This window comes from Bison bison, unplaced genomic scaffold, assembly GCF_000754665.1.
Source record: "Bison bison bison isolate TAMUID 2011002044 unplaced genomic scaffold, Bison_UMD1.0 scf7180017864080, whole genome shotgun sequence".
Classification (NCBI taxonomy): Eukaryota; Metazoa; Chordata; class Mammalia; order Artiodactyla; family Bovidae; genus Bison; species Bison bison.
In genome coordinates, this window is record NW_011494652.1 from 4,954,609 (window position 1) to 4,977,518 (window position 22,910).

The window sequence follows — 22,910 nt, forward strand, 5'->3', positions numbered from 1 at the left end:
TGCTGACTTACGGGATGGGGCATAACACCAACCCTAACGGGCCATCCAGGAATCCTCTGGTCCTGCCCGAGTCTGGTCCTAAGCTGGCACTCAGCTTCTTGAATGACTGGTGACTGCTAAGGCAAGAAATGAATGGGGACAAGGGCAGAGGGTAGTAAGTTTCCAAGAAGAGCACATCATTCAAATGCAAGCTTACACATATCAGGTCTGAGTGTGTGCTCAGTCACATCCAACTCTTTGCGACCCCATGGACTGCAGCCCACCAGGCTCCTCTGTTCATAGAATTTTCTAGCTAAGAATAGTGGAGTGGGTTGCCATTTCCTCCTCCAGGGGATCATCTCAACCCAGGAATTAAACCTGCATCTCCTGTGTCTTCTGCATTGGCAGGCAGATTCTTTATCCCTGAGCCATCCGGGAAACCCACACATATACACATGTATTATTAAACGCCTGTTTACATGTCAGGCACTGTTGCTAGGCACTGGGGCAGTTTCCTAGCCTCCTAACTTACCATTTTGTGAGGCAAAAATTCAATAAATGAGTAAGCAAAGACACTGAGATAAGTACCACAAAATACACAAACTGGGCACAATGGTGGGAAGAACGGGGTCGGGGAGGGCCCTCTAACGCTTGATCCTGAACCTAAGACCTGAAGGTAAGAAATTAGCCCTAAAGTGGTCAAGGGAAAGGCCCTTCCAGGTAGAAAGGCCGAGAGGCAGGAAAGTCTTTGGTGAATAGGATCTGAAAGGGCGGCCCATGTGGTTAGAAAAATGTGTATGAGGGGAAAGGGCCTGAGACAGGGAGCGCGTTGAACTGAGTTGTGACGGTGTCTGATTTCCATTTTAAAAGGATCAATCTGGCTATTATATTAACTGGATGGTAGAAGCAGGCACATTATTTAGTAAAGAACTTAGGAAATCCAGGTGAGAGATGCTTGATGCTGGCTCTGACTTGAGAGTACTACTGGGAATTCTGAGTAGACCCAAGACTGATAGGCTGAATGTGGGTAGAACCATCATTACAACCTCCATTTTCAGCCAGGTGCATCACATCATGATACTCCTCTGCTTAAGAATGATGAAAGACTCCTTTCAGAGTAAAGGCCAAAAGGACCCCTCAGATTATCATTTAACTGTCTCACCTCTTCTACCTCCCCCACCACTCTGGCCTCCTTACTGTTACAATCTGACCTTGAGGCCCTTGCTCAAGCTGTTCTCTTTACTTGAAGTACTAGAGGACTGTCTGGCCAACTTCTGCCTCATTCAAGACTGCTTAAATCTCAATGTCAGTATTCTTCACACATACACAATGCTCTCGCTCTCCCAATCCTTACTCAACCCTACCCTCTTTAATACAAAGCTCTTATTTCCTAACATACTATTTGCTTATTTACTATGTTTACTGTCTCGGGCTGGAGTGGAAGTTCCAGAATGTGGAGCCTCCATTAGCTTGGGTGATGAGATGAGACTAATAGAGAGGAGAAACCAGCATACAACAATAAGGGACAAGTAGCAGAGCCTTCACCTTTTAAGTTTTAAAAAAAAAATCATTTTGGAAAAAAGTAAATTTCTTCAGTCAAAAAACAAAAAAGATCCTTTTGTGATTTAGCATGAAATCACTAGCAACATTCCTATGGAATGGTAGGGGTGAATGCCTGATTAAAAGTTTAAGAGAAATGAAAAGCAATCATTACATAGGGACAGAAACCATATAAAACATTTTTGAGTTTTGTACAAAAGAAGTGTAGAAATAAAGTGATAACCAGCAGGGAAAACAAAGCTATTTTTTATTATTTTTTTTGTAGAGGTGCTAAGGATTGAAGACATGTTAAAAATGGGAATAACAGAATGTTTGTAATGCAAATAGGACTGACTTAATAAGGAAAAATGGATGACCTAAGAGGAAAAGGTCATCCTCCACAAGAGCAAGAGGCTGGGCGCTCACGCATGCGCAGAACCACCACCCTCAGACAAATGCAGCTAACTGGGCTGCTGGAAGGTGGGCAGGTGTGCTGATTAATTCTCTTCGGACTGCTTCAGTTTCTTCTGCAAGGTATGAAGCAGGTCATTCATTATATGAATAAGCAAGACAGGAGAGGAACTGAATGGGAAGGCAAATAGACCAAGGATCTATTTTCCAATTCTGCCTGGCAGAATTAGAATTATGGGTCTACACAAGATATGAGGTTTGTAGTAACTTATTTAAAATGAAAGCAGTCACTGAGATTGTTTTTCTCCAGTAACCTTCAGCCTCATCAGTCAGACAAATGAATAGATGAATTGTATTTAACCTGGGAAGTTTTTCCAAGTATAACAGAGCCTTGGGGCTTGCAAGAAAAATGGTGCAGCAAAGAAGTGAGTGACTGGCACAGTTTTCAAGTTGGATAAGGAGGTGAAACAGCAGAGGGTGAAGGACACTGAAAAGTAAAATCAACAGATGGTTAAGTTCCAATGAGTCAAAAGGGTTGGCATACTAAACAAAGCAATCTGGAAAGACAGACGATGGCTGATGTGACAGTAAGAAATAAATCACAAAAGATTAAAAGGATGGCATTTTGGAAGGGCTGTCTCCAAACCCCAACAAACCCCCTCCCGGCACTTCCATTTCATCTGGTGTTTTAGTACACCATGGAGGTGCTTTACCCATTCCCTCTTGGTGAAAACACTACTAGTCAATTTCTTATCCATGTTATCTTAAAGAGACATTCAACACTAAAACCTAAAGAAACTTGCTTAGAGAAATCGTTTTATGACAAATCTATGACTGGCTTTTGAGGATGCCCAGGTACTATTTATATTCATTCTTTACTTTGGTAAAGCAAATCAGTATGGTTCTAAACAAGACTCAAAATCCGAAGTTTTAGGAAGTACCTAAGAGTTCATCTCTGATGAAAAACTGGATCAAACAGTAGAAATGCCTGTCTACATATACCAAGTCAAATATAAAATCAGGGCTTTAAAAAAAAAAACAACCTATAGCTTGACCTACACAACCATCACAGAAAACCAGTTGGGTAAAAGTTCCACAAGTCTTCCACCCAGTAGAAAACATGGGGAAGATCTCTGCTGAGGCCAACATAGTGGCCCCATAACTTGTTAAGTCTAAGGTATGTCCTGCAGCCAGGGAACTACACATTCTTGGCCACCGGACCACCAGGGAGTCCCTCATATAGTAAGCTTTAAACTCAGTCTGAGTCATTCCATTCTAGAACTCAACCTTCTCCTGTTTCAACCTAGAGTACCGTTCTCCAAACCCAAGTAGAAAAGCAGTGCTGGGAACTCCTAGCACAAGACCACACGGAGAATTCTAGTATTAAGTAACCTTTAGGAATTTGCACCAGAATGTAATACTATGTAATGCAAATGGTCTACCTCTCATGATTCCATCCCCCTAGAATCTAACTTATTGCTGACATCACTCTGGAATAAGGAACTCGGTTTAATTAAGCATTCACCCAATTCAACCCCAATTTTGAGGGTGTCTGGAAGACTTTTGGAGAAGGCAATGGCACCCCACTCCAGTACTCTTGCCTGGAGAATCCCAGGGACGGGGGAGCCTGGTGGGCTGCTGTCTCTGGGGTCGCACAGTCGGACGTGACTGAAGTGACTTAACAGCAGGAAGACTTTTAAGTCAAAGTTACGAAGTCTGACACCAAATCAATATCCTGAAAACTGCATTCCTAAGTCCTCTGACCTCCAGAATCAGGCTGGGTCAAATATGTGGCAACAGAAGTGTAGCCACCCCCATCCCCACCTATCTCACAATGATGTGCCAGTTACTTGCACACTCAAACTGCCAAGGCAGAAAGCTGCCTGTGGAGGTAGAGAGTTAGGACATAAAATTTAAAAAATAAAAAAAAAATTAACTGGAAAAAAAAAAAAAGAGAGTGCAGAGGTATAGTAAAAAAGAAAAATAAAGTAAAATTAAAAAAATAAAAAAAAAATTAACTGGAGAGTTAGGACAGGCACCCATTCCTCTTTGTATTCTCCACATGGTACTTACACATAGTAGGCAACCAGTGAGTACATCACGAAGTGCAAAGCAAACTCTCAGGTGAATGCTAACCAGTTTACTGAACAGGATAAAAAGTGGAAGGCTACATGGGAGCTCCCCATTGGTCCAGTGGTTAGGACTTGGTGCTCTCACCCCTGAGGGCCCAGGTTCAATCCCTGGGCAGGAAATAAAAATCCAAGATACAAGGCACAGCCCAAAAAAAAAAAAAAGGCGAAAGGCTACAGAAAGCCAGTGTATTAAAGCTTCACTTTAAGAAAAACTATTGTACAACTACTGAGTCTAAGTGAGGACAGTATAACTTTGTTAATTACACAGAGCAGAGACTATGATGTGGCCTCAACTCAGATACACCTGATTTTAAGTTTACACAAAAATAATTTCAAACAATGTAAGGCTGAAATATTAGCAAGTTAAAATCAATCATTTCAAAAGACTTTCCCCCCCCCGCCCCCAAAGACTTAAGGTTGGTTTCAGAACTTGGGTCTTTTCCCACTGCTTTTTTCTTCCTTTTAACAGTGGTTTTTAAAAAACCACTCTAGGAATGCAACAGTAAACCAGCACAGATTCAGTCATGAAAAACTACTTGTCTGTTGTAGGGAGATTGTGTTCTCAAATGGAGAAAGACTCCCTTTTCAAGTTTAACCAGACAGCATGCTTTATAATGCAAAACTATATTACCCCCCACACTCCAGTATGACATCACCATCTTTGCTGACCATTCCCACGTAAATAAAATTCTCCACTTGACACTCTTAGAACACAAGTTCTAGAACTACACCTAGGTACCTTTCAGAGTATCACTCAAAATGTTTTATTTGTTCAATCAAGAAAGTTAGCTTCCATCTTTTGAAGTTTGCCAACCCCACCCATCAGACCAAGGGGTATGTTTGATTAAAAACAGACCAAAGCAGGCAAACCCTCCAAGAGGCAGAAATCCAACCCAGCCAGGGAAGATAAAGACAGATGCAAAGAAAGGACCTAGCCTAGATGTAATAATCCTCTTTGTTGATCACTTATCTGTAGGAGCTAATAGTTTTAAGTTTTCCTGGAACTGCTGTCTTTTTTTCTCACCACAGACAACTTCCATATTCAATAAAATGGTGGCTGGGAGATAACACATAGAACACCTCACAGGGTTTCAGTGAGCAAATATCCAATAAATTACAAGCTGTACTGATAGTTACTCCCATCTCAGGCTTCTGTGAATTAGAAACTAGTAGGAAAACCTGAGATTACCAAAAATTAGCTCATTTTTCTTACCTCCCAGTACCACAATTCACCTTTCCTAAAACCATAATGATTGGCATAGAGTGAAATATTAGTCACTTAGTCATGCCCAGCTCTGAGACCCCCATGGACTATAGCCTGCCAGGCTCCTCTGTCCATGAAATGATCTGGACAATTATACTGGAATGGATAGCCATTCCCTTCTCCAGGGCATCTTCCCCATCTAGAGATTGAACTGGGGTCTCCAGCGTTGCAGGTAGATTCTTTGCCAACTAAGCCACCAGGGAAGCCCATAATGCTTGGCAGTTAGGTGCTCATGATTCTTCAAATGATGCTAGGAAATGCCCTAACCAGACACAACCCCACTGTATTTACGCTAAAACTGGAGCAAGAAGGTATAGACAAAAAGTATCTTCAAGACAGTCTATTTTGATAGATGCATAGAACTAAGAGGCAGTGGCTCTTCCTCGTACCCTGCCCCCTCTACTCATCCTTGTTGTTAAATAATCTAAAGCTCACTTCTGGGTCCTTCTGTACCTATCATTCTAAAGACAATGAGGTACTAGTGGGACCACTGAGGTATTCCTTGAATTCCAACAGAACTATACATTTTGGGGCTGCTCTGGTAACTCAAATGGTAAATAATCCATCCCCAAGGCAGGAGGATTTGGGTTCAATTACTGGATTGGGAAGATCCCCTGAAGAAGGGAATGGCTACCCACTCAGGTATTCTTGCCTGGAGAATTTAATGGACAGGGAAGGCTGGTGGGCAACAGCCCATGGGGTCACAAAGTCAGACACGACTGAGTGACTAAGCACACACATACAGATGGTGAAAGGCATCAAAAAGCTTTACTTGCTGACCTACAAAATAAAGCCACAGCTTAATTTTCCACATGTCATGAAGTGAAAGTTAACCTCCTGGTCCCTCAAACCCTTCATTTTCCTAGACCTATCCCTTGGAAAATAAGTCAAGCTAGATGTAGTGACTGGGCAGTTTGAATGGTAGTACTAAGGGGTGGATGAGGATTGTTTTGCAAGCATGGAAAAGTCCCACATTTCAAAACTGCTAGTAGGTACATGGTTTTCTAACAATGGTGTGATCAAGTGAAGGCAGTCTTTAATGGAGTAAGGCTGCCTGCCTGGGTTCTTCCACATAACCCCTCTCTTTCCTTTGGCACCTATAAATTCTCTGTATGATAAAGAAAGTAATGGCAGTGATGTTCACCCAGAACTGAATGTCAGACTCTACCCACTCCCCTTCTCTTCTAGGGACAAATAAAGAACCCAGACACAAGTCTAAGTAAGAATTCTCTCAAAGCACACATTTCCTAAGTTGAAAAACCATTTATTTCACCGGAAAGAAAAAAGTGATTCAACTCTATGTGTCCACCCGCTACAAGCCTTTGGGTCAAAAAGACTCAGGAGCGGTGACACTCTCACAACACCCACTGGAAGCAGGAGGTGGGGCGACAGCACAACCCCTACCCGTTTCTGCACACAATGAGGCCTGCTGGGAGAAAAGAACATAACGGGGAGCTACAGAAGTACTGAAGGACAGAAAGAAATGGGAAACGGGCAGGAGAGAGGAGAGGAAGAGGTGGTCTGAACTTTTCAAGATAAATTTTAAGGTCCACGTTTCCTGAGGGACTGAACGCACAGAGCCGTCCCGGAGATGGGGTACCACGAAGGGTGTATTCTCATGCACAACCGCAGCTCGGAATTTCAGCCCACACACATCCCACCTGAAAGAGAGCAAAATACAGGGGCTTTACAGCAAAGCTCACAAGGGCGTTTCCACTTAACCCTTCAAAGAACATCCATAAAGTATGGTAACTTGACACTCTTTTTAAATTTACTTGTATCCATCCACAGTATTACAATAATCTCTCAAAGTGAAAAAGAGCCTGAAGGCCAGAGTAACTGGGAAGGTCAAGTAACCCCAGATTGGGCTCTTTTCTCTCAATTAACTGGCAAACTTTCTTTTATGACAGTAGATAAGACACTGCATTTCTCTTGATGTTAACGTATCAGCATTCCTCAAAGAAGGTAATTTCCACATTTAAAAACTGTCATTGAAGGGCAGGAAAAAGGAAAAGGTTCCAATTAGCTCTCTGGAAAAAAAAATGTTTGAATCTTGGGGCTGCAAGTTAAAAACCATTTAAAGTCCAGGAAAAAGTAACATCAATTTGAGTAAGTTGTAAGACCTGAGGGCATCCAACTCTGCCTAGGGAATAAAAGAATGTACTGGAGAGCGTGTGTAAGCTAAACATAAAGTCTCTCAAGTTTCTTTTCCACTAGTTTTATTCCCTATCCCAAAACCCTGGGCAAGTCACGTATTTTCTGCCCTAATGGGAAAAGGTAGCAGTACCACCCATCCTGTTACCTCAGGATCATGGATCAGTGGGAATGTCTGGGCCACAATGAGAGCTACTCAAGACAAAGGGTGTTGTGAAACACCCCTAAATACAACAGCAATCTCATACACCTAGAGCCCAAAGCTGGCAAGCGTCAGAAGAGAATACAGTCAAGTAGAGCCAAATGGATCATGAGGCTCAAACTGTATAGGAAAAAGCCAGAGGACTCAAGGCACAGCTGGTGGTTCAAGAGTGTTAACTGCCCAAACCTGGTGGGAAGATGAAGGGAGTGATCCGCTTAAGGCAAAGCTCCCAACCTTGGATTTCAACATTACTGAAGAGTAGAACTGGCAGGGGTGCATACATTATTTACATTATTATGTACCTTAAAGAGATGGAGAGGATGTCAAATCTAACACTGTGGGGACAGTGGGGAAAAAAAAAACTAGACAAAGTAAACAGGCTCTCACAGAACAGATTCAAAGATAAAGCAATGGAGTGGGCATCCTATTCAGCTCAGAGAATGAATGTGAACTGAGGAGAGAAGTTGAATTTGAGTCTATGCCCCAGACTCCGTGTTGAAATTAACTTCATAAATTGAAAGATCTTTTTCTATTCCTCTCTGTACCCCAACTTACCATCAAGTAAGTTTTTTCTCTAAAGCTCATAGGGGATTAACTTCAGAAATGTCAGAAACACACTGCTTCAAGATTAAGATGATACCATTGGGTAGTCTTCATAGTAACTGGAACTTGAGCAGTGATGACCAATTATAACTACAATTACAGATTTTAACTGTGCAGGTCCTAGCAGACCTTTCACATAGCATGAAGCAGAAGAGGAACCCTGCAAACATTAATAATGTCACACACCTAGGAATTCCAACAAAGGCTCTGAGAAACGACACACCTGGGTCTGATGTCCGGGTTCCAGGTTCAGTTCAATTACAGCACACAGGTGTGACCCGAGATTCATCACGTCACACTGTTTGCTTTTCCAGACACAAATGGAATCAGGTTGACTCCTGGGACTAGGAGTCCTGGAAAAACAGCCATGGCGGCTAAAGACGTTTGTCTATTTCAGAAAAATTAAATAATTAGGACTTCTCCCTAATCCCCTGAACCATTAGCATCCTTACCCTAACCCTGCAAAAGCAAGCAAGCAGGGCAGCCTAATTGGAGCCTTTAGGCTGCGGGAGGGACGGCAAAACCAGAACCAGGGACACCCCACCGCTCTCACCTCAAGCTTTAAAAGGCTGAATACCGCGCCCGATCCGCATACTGCTCCCGCTCATACCGGGCCATGTCGTACAGGGAATTCCGCGCAGCCGACGAACCTTGGGACAACTCACTCTCATGCCCGTAACCGTAGCCCTCTCCAACAGTAGGGACTGGGCCTGTAGCGCGACGCAGGGGGCTCCGATCCCGCCCGTAATATGAAGAGGAAGCTGCAGTAACAGCAGCAGCAGCTGCTGCAGCAGCAGCAGCAGCAGCTCCCGGGGTCGGCAACAGGGGTCTATCGGAGGGGTCGAGAGAGGTGGAGGTGAGGTGACTGGCCATGGCTGTGTTCTGGACTTGTGGCAGCTGGGACAAGGTCTGCTCTGCGTAATTATACGCAGAGGCAGCTGCAGCAGCCACCGCCTCATAGGACCGGGCAGCACGGCAGCGCTTGTAGTAGGCATCGAGCGCTCCGTACGCGTTGTTGTAATACAATGAATCCCCGTAGCCCATGGTGTAAGGTGTACGCACTGCTCCGTATTGCTCATTATATTGCTCGGTAAAGTCTGCCACGCGGCCCGAACGATCTACTGGACACTCTTTGGACCAGTGCCCCTCTTTCCCGCACCGATAGCAGCCGCTCTGGTCTCCCATCCCGGGCGCAGTCCTAAGCCGGCTGGTGGACAACTGCACGTGCATTCTTTTGCCTTGAAGAAACAGACGCAAGAAGGGTTGCTATACTCTTAGTCATAGCCCCAGCCCCTACCCCAGACACTGGTCATAGCTGGCTTTACCTAGACAACTGTAATGCAGGACTCACTGCCATTTTAAAATGGTTTTTTAAAGGTCCAGTATAAATTCAGTATGATGACCTGACTTCAGGCAAAGATAAATGAAGAAATGTTTCCGCTCAAACATCAGTCTAACGCTTAAGAAAAACTACTCTCGTTCAAAAATAGGCATTTCATTTTTTGCCAAGTAACTACGGACACAAACTGCTCTGAACAGGGGCCCAATGTCAGAAGACACCACAATTAAGAGTGCTCTACAACATTCTGACACCTCCAATCTTCACTATTAAGACTCCTGACTTCATTAAGCAGGAAAATGCAAAGGTCAGTCCTCCGCATCACCCCAAAATCAAAGAGGAGCAAGACACTGAAGTTACCACTGATAGTGATCCAGACTTGATCCATGGCTGAATGCTGTAGGGAAGTTTCAAGATTTTTGGGGGGGAAAAAAAAACCTCACAAATGCGTGAAGAGGGGCAAAATACAAGTTGACAGGCTGCTTTATCCTTAACTGGGTCCTTTAAATTGCTAGTTCTGATATTCATTATAACAAGAATTACTTCAAATCTTCAGCGACCTCTTAAAGTAGGGGGTCAAAGAAAACAGGGCAGGCAGTTCACAAGATGGCTGAATTTTCAAAAAGGGTATTACGAAAAATGTGGAAGAAAGGGGGAAGGATGAGAAAAGTGGAGAATGAATACTTATGTTAGTGGATCAAACTGTTCATTTCAGCAAGATTAAAGTACTTTTCCTCAAAAAACCCAAGATCCCAACAACATGTACTTAACACTATTTTTTTGCTGAAAATTAGAACTTGTATTCTGGAAATGGAAAAATATTACTTTTGAAAATCTAACAGAAGAAACATTTCTTAGAAAGTTTAAGTTTTAAACCTTCTCACAGAAGCAGTGTCCACCTAACATGATCTACCATTTTAACAGTAAGCAAAATTCCAGCAAAACCTTTCCAATACAACTGGTTATCATGCCCCCAAGCATGCAAATGGCAAAGAACAGTGGCCCCATGCTTAAAAATGCTTAATCAGGGGGGTAAACAGAGAGGTCGGGTCATCTATGCACCTAACATTACAGAAGGTGGTACAATTTCACCTACAAAGTTCAAGGTAAATTCTTAAAGACTAGAAAAGGGATAGGGGATGGAAGGATCAAACTATCAAAAAAAAGTTCTGGTTCAAACAAACTTTCTGGTAGGTGCAGATTGCCAGTTAAGAGATAGGATATGCAATTAAGTACTTTTAAGTGCTAACCCACGTTCCTTGCATTTGCCCAAGTGGCCACTTTGGCACCTAACAAAACCAGACATAACAAGAGCAATTAAGGAACCAATCATGTACCTTCAAGGCATGAAGGTCACTAATAAATGTCCTGATCTAAAAATTCTCCAGGAAAAAAAAAAAATCCGCAAAAGTAACTAAGCATCAAAGAGCCTACAGTTCAGAAGCCAAGAGTCATGGTCCAAGGATTTATCCTGTATTAGCTCACACTGTCCTTCCCTTACATGTGGTAGCAAGGAGACACCACCACCTCTTCTGTAACTTGGTTAAAGTGTAGAAGAGTATTAAAAACTCCACAAGAGCAGCCTTTGCGCCCAATTACACTGTTGACACAAGGTAATTCTCAACTTACCAATTAAAAAAGGAAAATGACACCTGAGAGACCTGTGACATTTGTCTTTAATAATGCACAGTAACACCCATGACACAAGGCACCCATTAACTTAGGGGGAATGATGATCAGACTTCCAGATCTAAGAAAGTTCAATTTATATAAACATCAAAGATAGCCAAAATGATTCTTAAGAGGAGTGCTCAGGAAAAGCAGCAGCCACTACCTTGTTTGGCTGAAAAAGTGGAATATAGGTTAAAAATATAGCAAGGAGTTATGGGAATAACCTATAATTTAGAAGCAGCTACACCAAAGGTGAAAGGCTCATTACTGACTTCCATACTGGGAACCCAAAGCAGGTGGGAGAAGACTAAGGTTAGCAACTCACCATGGTTACCATCCCCTTCATGACTGCCACTCTTGCCACAGAAGCTCAGATCATAAACCACCAAAATATATTCCAAATAAACTATCATCCATAGCATACTGCCTTCCAGGCACACTATTACTCTCGTCAAGGCTCCAAGATATCACCCATCTAAGTGGTCTTTCCACCAAAGATGTGAGAGCCCACTCCTCAAACCAGCAAAAGGCATCAACTTTATCGCCCCCTCCCTGATGACTCCCCCTCCCCTGCAGATCCCCATACCTTCTCCTCAGACACTCCTGAAACTATCCTTTAATCCCACAGTGCCCTCATCCTCCAAACTGAACCTCTGGTGCATGCATAATAAAAAAGTAGTAAGAGATAAAGCCCTTTAAACACACTAGCTCTCTAAAGACTTGTTTAACAATGAATTATATTTACTAAGAAGCTATGAGTTGGGATGAAGTTGGGAAGCTTAACTGGTATTTTGCTTCTGAACGGGTGGCTTAAGGCAGCTTTTGCCAAGTCCTTCATATGCAACATGGTGTGCTGAGGCAATAAATTTCAGAGTGAAATACCATTCTGCGCTTTACTACTACCGTTACTACTACTGCTGCTACTGCTAAGTGGCTTCAGTCATGTCCGACTGTGCGACCCCATAGACGGCAGCCCAACAGGCTGCCCCTTCTCTGGGATTCTCCAGGCAAGAACACTGGAGTGGGTTGCCATTTCCTTCACCAGTGCATGAAAGTGAAAAGTGAAAGTGAAGTCTCTCAGTCGTGTCCGACTCTTAGCAACCCCATGGACTGCAGCCCACCAGGCTCCTCTGTCCACGGGATTTTCCAGGCAAGAGTACTGGAGTGGGGTGCCATTGCCTTCTCCCTTACTACTACTACTGCCAAAAAAAAAAAAAAGAACAAACAAATCTTCAGTGGAAAGATTTCTGCACTAATAGATAAAAATGCCTAGGGGTTCCAATCTAAAGCCAAGTGATTTTTCTCCCAAACTTGATTTGCCTGAGGTAAAGCCTCTAAATCCCATGCATTCTCCATTTAAGTTCATCATCCACTCTTAATCCTCACCATCCATCAGCCAACCAACAGCTGTCTCTACCCATGACCCCTCCCTTCTACTTATCCAATCTATTCTCTACACAAGCCTTGTGTTCAGCCCTCTTTCCCAAAAAGGATGGTTCACCTTGAAACTCTGTGTTGTCAAGGCCCCTGATGGCCTCCACTGCATCCTCAGCCCGCTCCATGTGTACAAAGGCATAATCTTTCACGATGTCACATTCGATAACTGGACCGTACTCCTCAAACTTGGCTCGGAGCTCTTTGTTGGTACAAGTAGGGCTGATATTGCCTACATGTAACTTTGTAGAGGTTTTGCTCTTATTCTTGCTGGCTTCCACGTTGATGTTCACCCCGTGCAGCTTGTAGTGGTGCAGGTTGCGGATGGCATCCTCGGCCGCCGTCTTGTCCTCTATGTGCACAAAGCCGTAGTTCTTAATGATGTCACATTCCAGCACCTTCCCATACTGCTCGAAGAGAGAGCGGATCTCCTGCTCTGTGGCCTCCCGGGGCAGGTTTCCGATGAACAGCTTCACCATCTCGGACACAGCCTGGGCGAAAAGAAACAAAATTTCTAACGAAAGATCTCAGGCCCACATCAGCTTTAAAAAAAACCCAATACCGCCATCTCCTTTCTGTCTGGCAAATATTTCCAGTTTTCTCTCACGTCCCACACGCACACTTCTACACAATTATCAAAGGGAATCGGGAATAAGAAGGCCCGCTACAGAACCAACAGATACAAGAAAGCATCTGTAATAAAAATCCTTGGTAGTCAAATACGGCTTGATAAGACTTGAATAATTTTAAACGGTAATGGAAATGAAAGTGAGGGCATAAATGTAGCCGAGAGAATAGTGGACTTTCTAACTACTATAAAGACAATCAGGGGGACTTCCTTGGTGGGTCCAGTGGTTCGGACTCCACGCTTGAACCGCAGAGAGCTCAGGTTCAATTCCCGGCCGGGAACTAAGATCCGCAAGACGTGCGGTAGAGCCGCCAAAATATTTTTTTAAAAGAAAACAAAGGTCTAACTGGATTGACCGTCTGAAACTATGCACTGTCTCTTCCTCTCGTAACCGAAGAATCAGCCACCATTTCCGGAAAGGTGGACCTTAAAAGTAGGTTTTAGGGTTTCCTTTAGAAGCAGTGAACAGCTGACTTAGGCCGGAGAGTCAGGCGTTCCAAGAGTATATAAGTGTAGAACTGGGAACGCCTCTCTTGGGGTGCCGTCCTACGAATTCCTGGAGAATTGGAGAAATGCATGGTTGGAAAAGGGGGCTTGAACCTCATCGGCCTGACAACCAAGTCTCAGGGCCTAAGAGATCCTTAAAACGTGGTTAATTCCTAAATCTAACGGAAGCGCGGTTACTCGATGGAAACCTCGAGGCAGTGGGCCGAGCCTAGTCGGGCAGACGGCAGGGTGGGGAGAAAGTATATTCTCAGGGGAGGTTGTGGGGGAAGGGCTGCTTCAGGCTTACCGCGCAACGCCGAGAAGAGGTCGGCTCTCAGTGACGGGTGTGGAGGCCACTACCCCACAAGGATACCCTTGAAGCCCAAGGAATGAGATTTAACAAGGCAAAAGAAACAGTGAAAAGGCTCGGAGTCTCTCACCCGCACGAAAAGCAGCAGATGCTCTTCCTCGCGGCGCGGACGCTTCTGACAAAACGCTAAAATGGCGACGGCCGCAGTAGTGACTCTGGGTAGAGAGGGGGAGGAGAACCTACCACCGGATTGGCCGTTCAACAAAATAAAAGGCAGGCGTTCCTGTAGATGCTCTTCCTGATTGGTTATCACGAACGCCAATTACCTGAGGCCGGGAAGAGGTGGAAACGTCAGTAACCTCGGAGCGTTTACTCGAAAGCCAATGAGCAACACCCTCATGAAGCCGAGGTCATTGATTGGGTAGGAGGTCGGCATGACGGCGGGCCTACCAACGTAAGCTTCGCAGGCGGGGGTCCGCCCGCCCTTAGGCGGAGCGAGTTAGGAATCCGGTGTGGGGGTCGGTGTTTAGCGTCATGGCGCCAACTTTTGTTAAGTCTCCACTTCTCGCCAATCCACGTGCGTTCCATTTTGCCTTCTACTCCGAACTTCTCCCTCTAAATTCCCAAACGCCACCCCTTCGCAGCTCGGATGCTACGAAGGACGCTTACGCAGACCCAGAAGCCAGGTAAGAAAAACAGCGAAGCGTCCCATCTGAAGAAACCAACCTCCTTCGGCCGAGTCCACAGTGGCGCCCTGGAAGTCCCAGAGCTACCCTCCAATTGAAACTGCTCTCATAGGTGGTGAAAGGACTCTCAAAACGGTTAATGGGCTCAGCTTCAATTAGGCTATAAAGGTCCACGAATTCGACTCGGTTGAGGGTTCCCTCAAGAAACCACCCTCCTGGGATTCAAGATGAGGAAAAGGTTTCTCTGTGGAGGTTGAGAAAACACCCCCACCCTGCCCTGAGAAAAAAACTAGAGCAGCGAAGTTTTTTGTTTTATTTTATTGGGCGCCATCAGTCAGAGATGTTAGGTTTAAACTAGAACCGACCTTAAAGGGAATAAAGAACCTAATAAATCACAACCAGCTAAACAAGCAAAAATACAATCCAAAACAGAGTCCTCCAGGGCGTCCATTTGGCTTTTTAAAAAATCATCCTTTGGTTTCTTCACATTAATCCCATATTATGAATATGACCCTTTTGCAGGCAGTTCTTGAAGAGGGAGTTTAAAGGGGAGAATGGAAGAACTTAAAAACATGATAAAAGCAGTGGTTTGAGGAAAGGGATCCTCAGGAGTGGAGATAATACAAATACAACACAGCACCAGTTCAAAGGAGCTCACCACCCCCACCCCCCGCCAAAAGGGGTGGGGATCATAGCGAGAAAAGCGAAGTCAAAGTAGAAACATTTTTAAAACCTGACGACTCAGAAATAAATGGTGGTCAAGAATTTATGCTAGGGTTCAGTTCGGTCATGTCCTACTCTTTGCGACCCCCATATGGACTGCAGCACACCAGGCTTACTCTAGGGTAGTAAAAGATAATCTAAAAAATGTGAAAATGTTGTATTTACAAATGGGATCACTAATCGTGGTCCATTTTCATTGTGCATCCTGATGCTGACACTCCAGCTGTGAGTAAAGGGCAAAGGATCAATGATGGAAAAAAAACAACTGCGTGTTAGTCTGCTGCAAGTTGGAGGCAGTCACAACTCCATTTGGGCAGGGAAACACATCCGGTCTAGAAATCCTTTAAGCTCCTTTGTTTGATCTTCCAAAATTTTTGCCCTGAGTGGCCTTGGAGATAAACCTTTCAAAATACCAAAGCATATGAGGTCAGCTTACTCTACCGGCAATCTCTCCCAAGTCCAAAGGTGAAAAACTGGGAATATAATTCTCAGGATCACAGTTCAGGCCAGTTTGCAGACCACCAACCACACCCACTCCCTAATCGGATTTACCTTTTGAAAGCCCTCTAGATTTGAGTTGTATTTGATTTTGCTCCAACTGAGCAAACCACATTAAATCATTTAATCAAATCCATCACATCATGGGTTTTAAATTAAAACCCATGGCAACTGGAAAAGCTTCAATGCACACTACCCAATCTGGATTTCCAAAATCTCCAATCTCTTTTAACAGTGCTCCTACCACCCCCACACACACCCCCACACCCCACCCCCACTCCCCACCTACGGCCTCCTGCCACACGTAGCCTATGTCCCAAGCTCATTCAGGCTGAATGAAATGTTCTTTTTCTCCAGGTCCTAAGCTGGTCACCCCATCTAGACATCTCCCCACTCCAACCCTACATACACCTTGGAGTTCTACCCCATGAACTCCACAGTAGTTTTCCAAATACTTACCACCACTTGAAATCCTACTTGTTGATTCATTTTCTCACTTCCTCCTACCCCCTGCCCCCAGCAAATACTCGTTCTACAAGGGCAAGGACATTTTCTTACTGCCTACTAATTTAGTTGCTAAGCCATGTACGACTCTTTTGCAACCCCATGGTAGCCCGCCAGGCTCCTCTATCCATAGGATTTTCCAGGCAAGATTACTGAAGAACGCTGTCATTCCCTTCTCCAGGGGATCTTCCAGACCCAGGGATCCAACCCAGGTCTCCTACTTTGCAGGCAGATTCTTTACCATCTGAGCCTAAATCTCATCAAAGGAAAATGAATTTTAGAAACAATGTGTGCCCTTCTGCACTAGGCATTTTGAGAGAATGGGTATGTGAGTATGCAGATTATTTCTCCTTCCTAATGTATTTATCCTGTGTTAAAACCGTACCTGGTACATGGCAAGCACTCAAGTATTTGTTAACAAATGGACAAATGAACACATGAGTTAAATTCTTGATAACCAAGAGGAAAGAAATAACTTTGGATTTTTAGTCAACACCAGCTTGAAAACATGGACACTTAGTACTAACAAGCAGATGCTCAAAAGCCAGGGGGAAACATTCTCTGGGAGTGTTCAGAGGGAGCCACTAGGCCTCCAACACCACTGCCAGCTACACCCTCTAGTTTCAGTTCAGTCGCGTCTGACTCTTTGCGACCCCATGAACTGCAGCACACCAGGCCTCCCAGTTCATCACCAACTCCCAGAGTTTACTCAAACTCACGTCCATTCAGTCGGTGATGCCCTCTAAGCCTCCCATTAATGTCTGGGGAGGTCCTCTTATCTTCATGGTTCCCAGCCTTTTTGGCACCAGGGACCAGTTCCACGGAAGACAGTTTTTCCACAGACCACGGCTTGGGGATGGATTTGGATTCAGGATGATTCAAGTGCGGTACACTCACTGTGCACTTTTTTTTTTTCACTTTTTTTCTATCATTACATCAGCTCCACTTCAGATCATCAGACATTAGATCCTGGAGGTTGGGAACCTCTGCCCTACCCCATACCTTTCTTCTCCATACCTAGAAGAATCTGATCCCCAGGATACAACAGTGTTGTCTGAAACCAGAGGTGACCAAAACTGGTATGGTCCAGTGGCCTACATCACACAGGTACCACTTACTACAGAAGTTTCCTTCCTTCACTGTTACTCACATGCTGCACTCACACCCATATCCAAAGTCCTTTCCTCAGCTGTGTGCTTTCAGTAGGCCATCCCAACCTCCCCAAAATGTTCTAACTCCTTATTTCTGAGATGGCTAGCAGTGACTATATATGAGGCCCTATACCTGATACATGCTATTTGCTCCTTCCAACAGTATTACAAGCAAAATCCTGGATGGCTCAAAATGGCTGATTCAATTCCTTGATCCACTACTTTTCAGCCTTGTGAAGTTACTTAACCTACACACTCAATTTCCTAATTAATCAAAGGTTTATAAGTACCTAATACATTTGAGTTGCAATAAAGTTATGTTCAGTAGATGTGAGCTATTATCCCCATTTTATAGATGAAAATACTGAGGTAGAATTCCTGACATGTCCAAGACCACACGGATACATGGCAGAACCAAGATCCAAACTCAGAAAGTCTTTTTTTTTTTAAATATTTATTTGGCTGTGTCAAGTTGCATGGGCCCTCTAGTTGGGGCACGCAGGCTTAGTTGTCCCACAGCATGTGGGATTTTACTTTCCCAACTATCAATCAAAGCCACGTCCCCTGCATTTCAAGGCAGACTCTTAACTACTGGACCACCAGTGAAGTCCCAGGAAGTCTGACTTTAGAGCCAGCACCCTCAGTAATTCTCTCTGCCAAGTCAGTTTCAAAGCAAACAAATTCTAGCTCCAGTTTTCTCTAATGGGACTGCACCATCCTCGCTCCTCCTTTACCTACAACCTCCCTAGTGTTATTTTTTTTGTCTCCCAGCACGTACAGGGATCTTAGTTCCCCCACTAGGGATCAAATCCACACTGCTCTGCAGCAGAAGTGCAGTGCAAACCACTGGACTGCCAGGGAAGGCCTGGCACTGCTATTAACTGTATGTAACTAGGTCATCGAGGCAGGTCCTGCCTCCCCTGGGCTACCCATTCCCCAAGATCAGCCCAAGGGTGATCACTGCATTTCATCTCAGCTGCCTCAACACTATTTCCAACAATACAGACACACCGTATTTCTAATGATTTACAGACTTGAAATCATTTTAAGAACTTTTTTCCTGGAAAACTAGATTCTACCCTTAATGATCTCTTAAAGGCACCTAAAGAAAGAAAGAAGGTAAGTACTTCCCACCTATCCTATCCATCTTATCGTTATTACCCAAACCTCCTATTAAATACATTACACACTGGTCCATAAATCTAGGAAATTTATTTTCATTATGACATTATAGTCAACTTACTTGGCTTAACAGGACAAAATGACTGGAACCAACCATCTGTGTACAGACTTTGGCAGAGCTTAACTAATGGACAATGACTAGAAAGGCAGCCTACTATAGAGGCTGACCACTCAGTGAGTCCCATTACCGCCAGTACAAGGGTAGCAGCCCCAGACCCACCCCAGACAATCTGAAACAAGGTCCAAACCTCAGAGAACAGACTGATGAGGTGAGAAGACTTTAGTCTTGTTCCAGGAATAAATCATTTAAAACTTCTCCAATGAAGGTCAAGTTAGAGCTGATAGACCAAGCTACAAGGACCTGAAGGATATTGTGAGCCCATATTCCCACCCCCTTTTCCCAAAACACACATTAAATGTCTATCCTCCCATTCACTCAACCCAACCGTCTTCAAGTTATAGGACCCTGGAAATCAGAAACCCACAAAAAGCAAAGTAGGAGAAGCTGGCTATAGGATTAACACAGGTAGCATAATTTAAATAAAAAAGGGGAAGAGAATTTTAAAACCATCTGCAAGGAAGAGGAAAATGACAAGTGATTTGGCTTTAGAGCTCTTCAGAGCTTAAACCAGAAGCCTGGCAGCAGAGGCAGCAAGGGCATCAGTACCTAGAGATGACAAGTTGGGTGATCATCTCGGCCAGGTTGCTCTGAAGAACTAAAGCTGTAATAAAGAAATATCAATACTGGCCCTGAGAGCACATTAGGCTATTTTTCACACGAACTGTGGGACTGGGACAGTGGCTGAACGCTCACTGTAGAGAAAGATGACAGAAAATCACACTGACAAAGAAAGAAGTAATTACAAATACACAGGCCACAATCACAGCACTACAATTAAACAACCCTTGATTTTCCAGGGAAATAACCAGAGCTAAGTCTGTTAGGTTGGCCCTGTGATAACCCCACTCTCACTGCAGAAAACTGACAAGAAACCTATTAGATTCCCCCTCTTCCCAGTCCTTAAAAGAAACGGAAAGCAGCAGCAAAGCAGTGAGCAGAAAGAAAAGTGAGAGAGCCATGGCCTCAGCACCCCTGAGATCACTCCAGTTTGCATCCGCAAGTAGTTCATACTTAATACAGAGCCTGTGCTTTTGGCCCACTGGGCAGAGGGAAGAGAACACCTGGGGCAAACTACTGTGTCATAAGCAAGTTCGCAAGAAACCAGTGGAGGCAGAAGAGAACCAACCTGAACTCCACTTGACAACACACCTCCCCAAAATCACCGTGCCCAAAGACTCCCAAATCAAATCTCTAAAGCCCCTTTCCCAAAGGAATGTTAGGAGGTTTCCCGTTACCACCCTACCCAACCAGTCTTCCATTCACCCATCAGGAAGGCCAAGCTTCCATCTTGTCATGGCTAGAATCATCTTATTTTGTGCCCAGGTCCTCTGAACCCCTAGTCCCAGAGTAAAAGTATAGGAAGACTCAATTCCTTACCCTGTCCCAGCGCCCTTCTTAGTTATGTTTGCACCTTGCCCCCTTCCCATGGTCTACCGTAACACCTTCAAATATAAACCCAGCCAGAAAACATCTGGAAACCCTAACAGATGGAGAGAAGGAATTTGCAGTCGCCGGTGACTATGATGGCAGGGGTTGGCAGGACGCAGGCAGGACGCTCCAGGATGATGTTCAACAGGCAAAATACCAGGTCTATGGCCAGAATCCCCCCATATTGGCTTCCAAATGTCCCAACCACAGAGACACCGCCACAGTTAACGTGACCGCCTGAACCCAACTGACCCTTTTCCAGGTCCCAGCCCCAGTACTCACTGGAGCCCACTGCCTGAAGGCCCTACTAGTCTTCTAAGCACCAAAGGAGCCCATTCCCCACTTCTCACCTGAGAAGTCAAACCCCAGAACCACCCTGCTGGAGTCCAGGTTGTTTCTGAACTGGAGACAAGTCAAGGAAACAGCCAAGCATGGGCGAGGAAAATGGGCAATAAATTTACTGCATTTTGGTGTGATTAACCCAAGTCGAAGCAACTTTGTCCAGATTCTCCAGTCCTTAAGATGGCAGACTAGCAGAGAAAGGAGTTAAATCCCTCTGGCAGCAGGGAAATCATTCTAATTCCCAGGTTCAGACCCCTTTCCTCATCTGCCCTGGGTCCTCTGGCCACCTTCCCTTCAGCTGTCATGTATTCCTGGATGTCAAACTGGCTTCTCTGAAACTGAGTGCAATCAAGACAATGACAACCAGGTTTCCAAACTGCAAATCGCCCCAAGTTTTATTTGTAGTCCATACAAAAGGGAAAAAAAATTAAGGTTTTCTAACACCACCTACTTGGGGAGATGGGGAAGTGCACTGTGGCGCACAGCATCAGCTAGAACGTCAGGGGTCAGTAGGGACTGGACATGTACCAACCGACTGTCCCAACAGGAACTCAGTCTCAACACAGTCTATAGAGGGACACAGTCAGGGCCCCCTGGACACCTGGCACAGCTTGGTGCATAGGAAATGGTTAAGCTAACCCTTTCCTGGCCTCCCTCACATCTAAAAAGAAAAAGGCGCCGCCGACCTCAGCTGCAGGTTGCTTCCCCATCCAGACGACCTTAAATATCGCGCACAAAAATAAAAGGGAGCCAGGAAAAAAAATCAAAACATAAAAGAGATTCCCATCCTAGGGAGATGGGGCAGGGGAGAGGGGAACCGCAGATCTAGAGCCAGTAGCAAGATTTGCTGCTGAGGCGAAGGAACAAAGTAGGTTACTGCCGAACACTCAAAAGGATAGTCTCCTGGGGAAGGCCCACATGGTAGAGGGGATGAAAAACCACCAACAGGAGAGGTATGGGCCAGCAGTTATAACCTGGATCTGCACCCGACCCCATCTCTCCTCTCCTTCCCTCCCTGTGGTGTCCCATCCCAGGACGGCCCTACATGCGGCGCTGGTAGCCAGAGTGCATCTGAGCTGCCCGCAGGTAATCATTATAGGAGCCCGAATAGCGTGCGTAATCGGAATGGGCATCGGGCAGGCGACGGTAATCCAGCGAGGACTTTGTCGGCGAGCGGCGGAACGAAAGCTGCGACTCTGATAAACGGCGGTAATCAGAGAGCTCGGCTAAACGCCGGGCGGAACCATACCTAGTCGAGAGAAGAAGACAGTTGGTGAATGAGACAATCGAGGGGAGGGCTCCAGGTAGGCACTGGGGAAATGCCAATGGGGGCAGGGAGGGCGTAATCAGACTGGTCTCCAACAAACAAGATTTTTCAGAAGGCTCATCACCTTATCCAGGGCAAGAAATCAAGCCTGGTCCAACTGTGGGAAACCAAGCCCACCACTGAAGCCCTCCCTTCTGAACTGGCCAAGGTGGACGCTGGCCTACATTCCCAAACCACAAACAAATTATCCCCACCCCTGGGCCCTGCAGAGAAAAGACCTTGGTTGTTTACCAACAGAACGGCGGACGAAAGCAAGGTCCCCAATTTCCCAAAGAGTGGACGCACCACATACACCCTGCCTTCAGCCAGTGAGTGCCAAAGGGACTACTCTTTCAAACCCACCCCCACCAAAGGCCAGGACAACCACGTTAACAGGCTTAAGGATCCTTGAGACAGTGGGAGAGGCTATGGGCCACAATCTTGCAGGCAATAGCTCCAATAGCACTTGGGCTAGTCTAGACAGGTGACACTCCTCCCAGCCTGACTAGCTGGTACCACCCCAGGCTGAGCACGAAGCTCCACCTGAACCCTGGTGACCAGGAAGTTCACAGACATCACCCACTTCGGCCTCTGGACATCCCACAGGAGTAGAGAAGGCCAAGGGAGGGGCCGATGGCTCCAGTTTCCCTCCCATGCCAACCTCAGCCCCTTGCCCTGAGCCCCAGCTGGGGGCAGAGGCGGGGGGGCATACAGTACCTTTTCGACATGGCGACAGCCTTTTTGTACGGATCGTCGTAGCTGGCCCGGGGTGGGGAGAGGCGGGGGCGCTCCTAGGGGCGCGGGGGGGGGGTGGGGG

General features: G+C 45.3%; 2 protein-coding genes across 6 annotated transcripts in view; both read right to left on the bottom strand.

Annotated features, from left to right (window-relative positions):
* Positions 1 to 6,568: 6,568 nt before the first annotated feature.
* On the bottom strand, positions 6,569 to 14,409 carry LOC104986987 (RNA-binding protein 4). 3 transcript variants are annotated; one of them, XM_010837737.1, is made up of 4 exons: positions 14,283 to 14,409; positions 12,796 to 13,219; positions 8,838 to 9,522; positions 6,569 to 6,986 (listed from the first exon to the last, which is right to left on the bottom strand). In XM_010837737.1, the coding sequence occupies exons 2-3, from the start codon at positions 13,205 to 13,207 to the stop codon at positions 8,846 to 8,848; spliced, it is 1,089 nt and encodes a 362-aa protein (XP_010836039.1). In that variant the 5' UTR covers positions 13,208 to 13,219; positions 14,283 to 14,409; the 3' UTR covers positions 6,569 to 6,986; positions 8,838 to 8,845. The 3 variants fall into 3 exon arrangements, with proteins under 3 accessions (XP_010836039.1, XP_010836040.1, XP_010836041.1); XM_010837738.1 differs by having other exon boundaries at positions 14,150 to 14,327; XM_010837739.1 differs by lacking the exon at positions 8,838 to 9,522 and having other exon boundaries at positions 6,574 to 6,986; positions 14,283 to 14,363.
* LOC104986986 (RNA-binding protein 14) overlaps positions 13,012 to 22,910 on the bottom strand; it is a 17,562-nt gene continuing 7,663 nt past the window's right edge. Inside the window, exons 2-3 of one of the 3 annotated variants that reach the window (XR_825096.1) lie at positions 14,283 to 14,478; positions 13,012 to 13,219 (exon numbers count right to left, since the gene is read on the bottom strand). Coding sequence is in view for 2 of the 3 variants with exons in the window: in XM_010837735.1 (XP_010836037.1) it covers positions 21,829 to 22,036; positions 22,811 to 22,874 (272 nt within the window). In the remaining variant the exon portion in view is untranslated. Of the gene's footprint in view, positions 13,220 to 14,282; positions 14,479 to 21,155; positions 22,037 to 22,810; positions 22,875 to 22,910 lie in introns of those variants that run through there. The other 2 variants (XM_010837735.1, XM_010837736.1) reach the window with 2 other exon arrangements.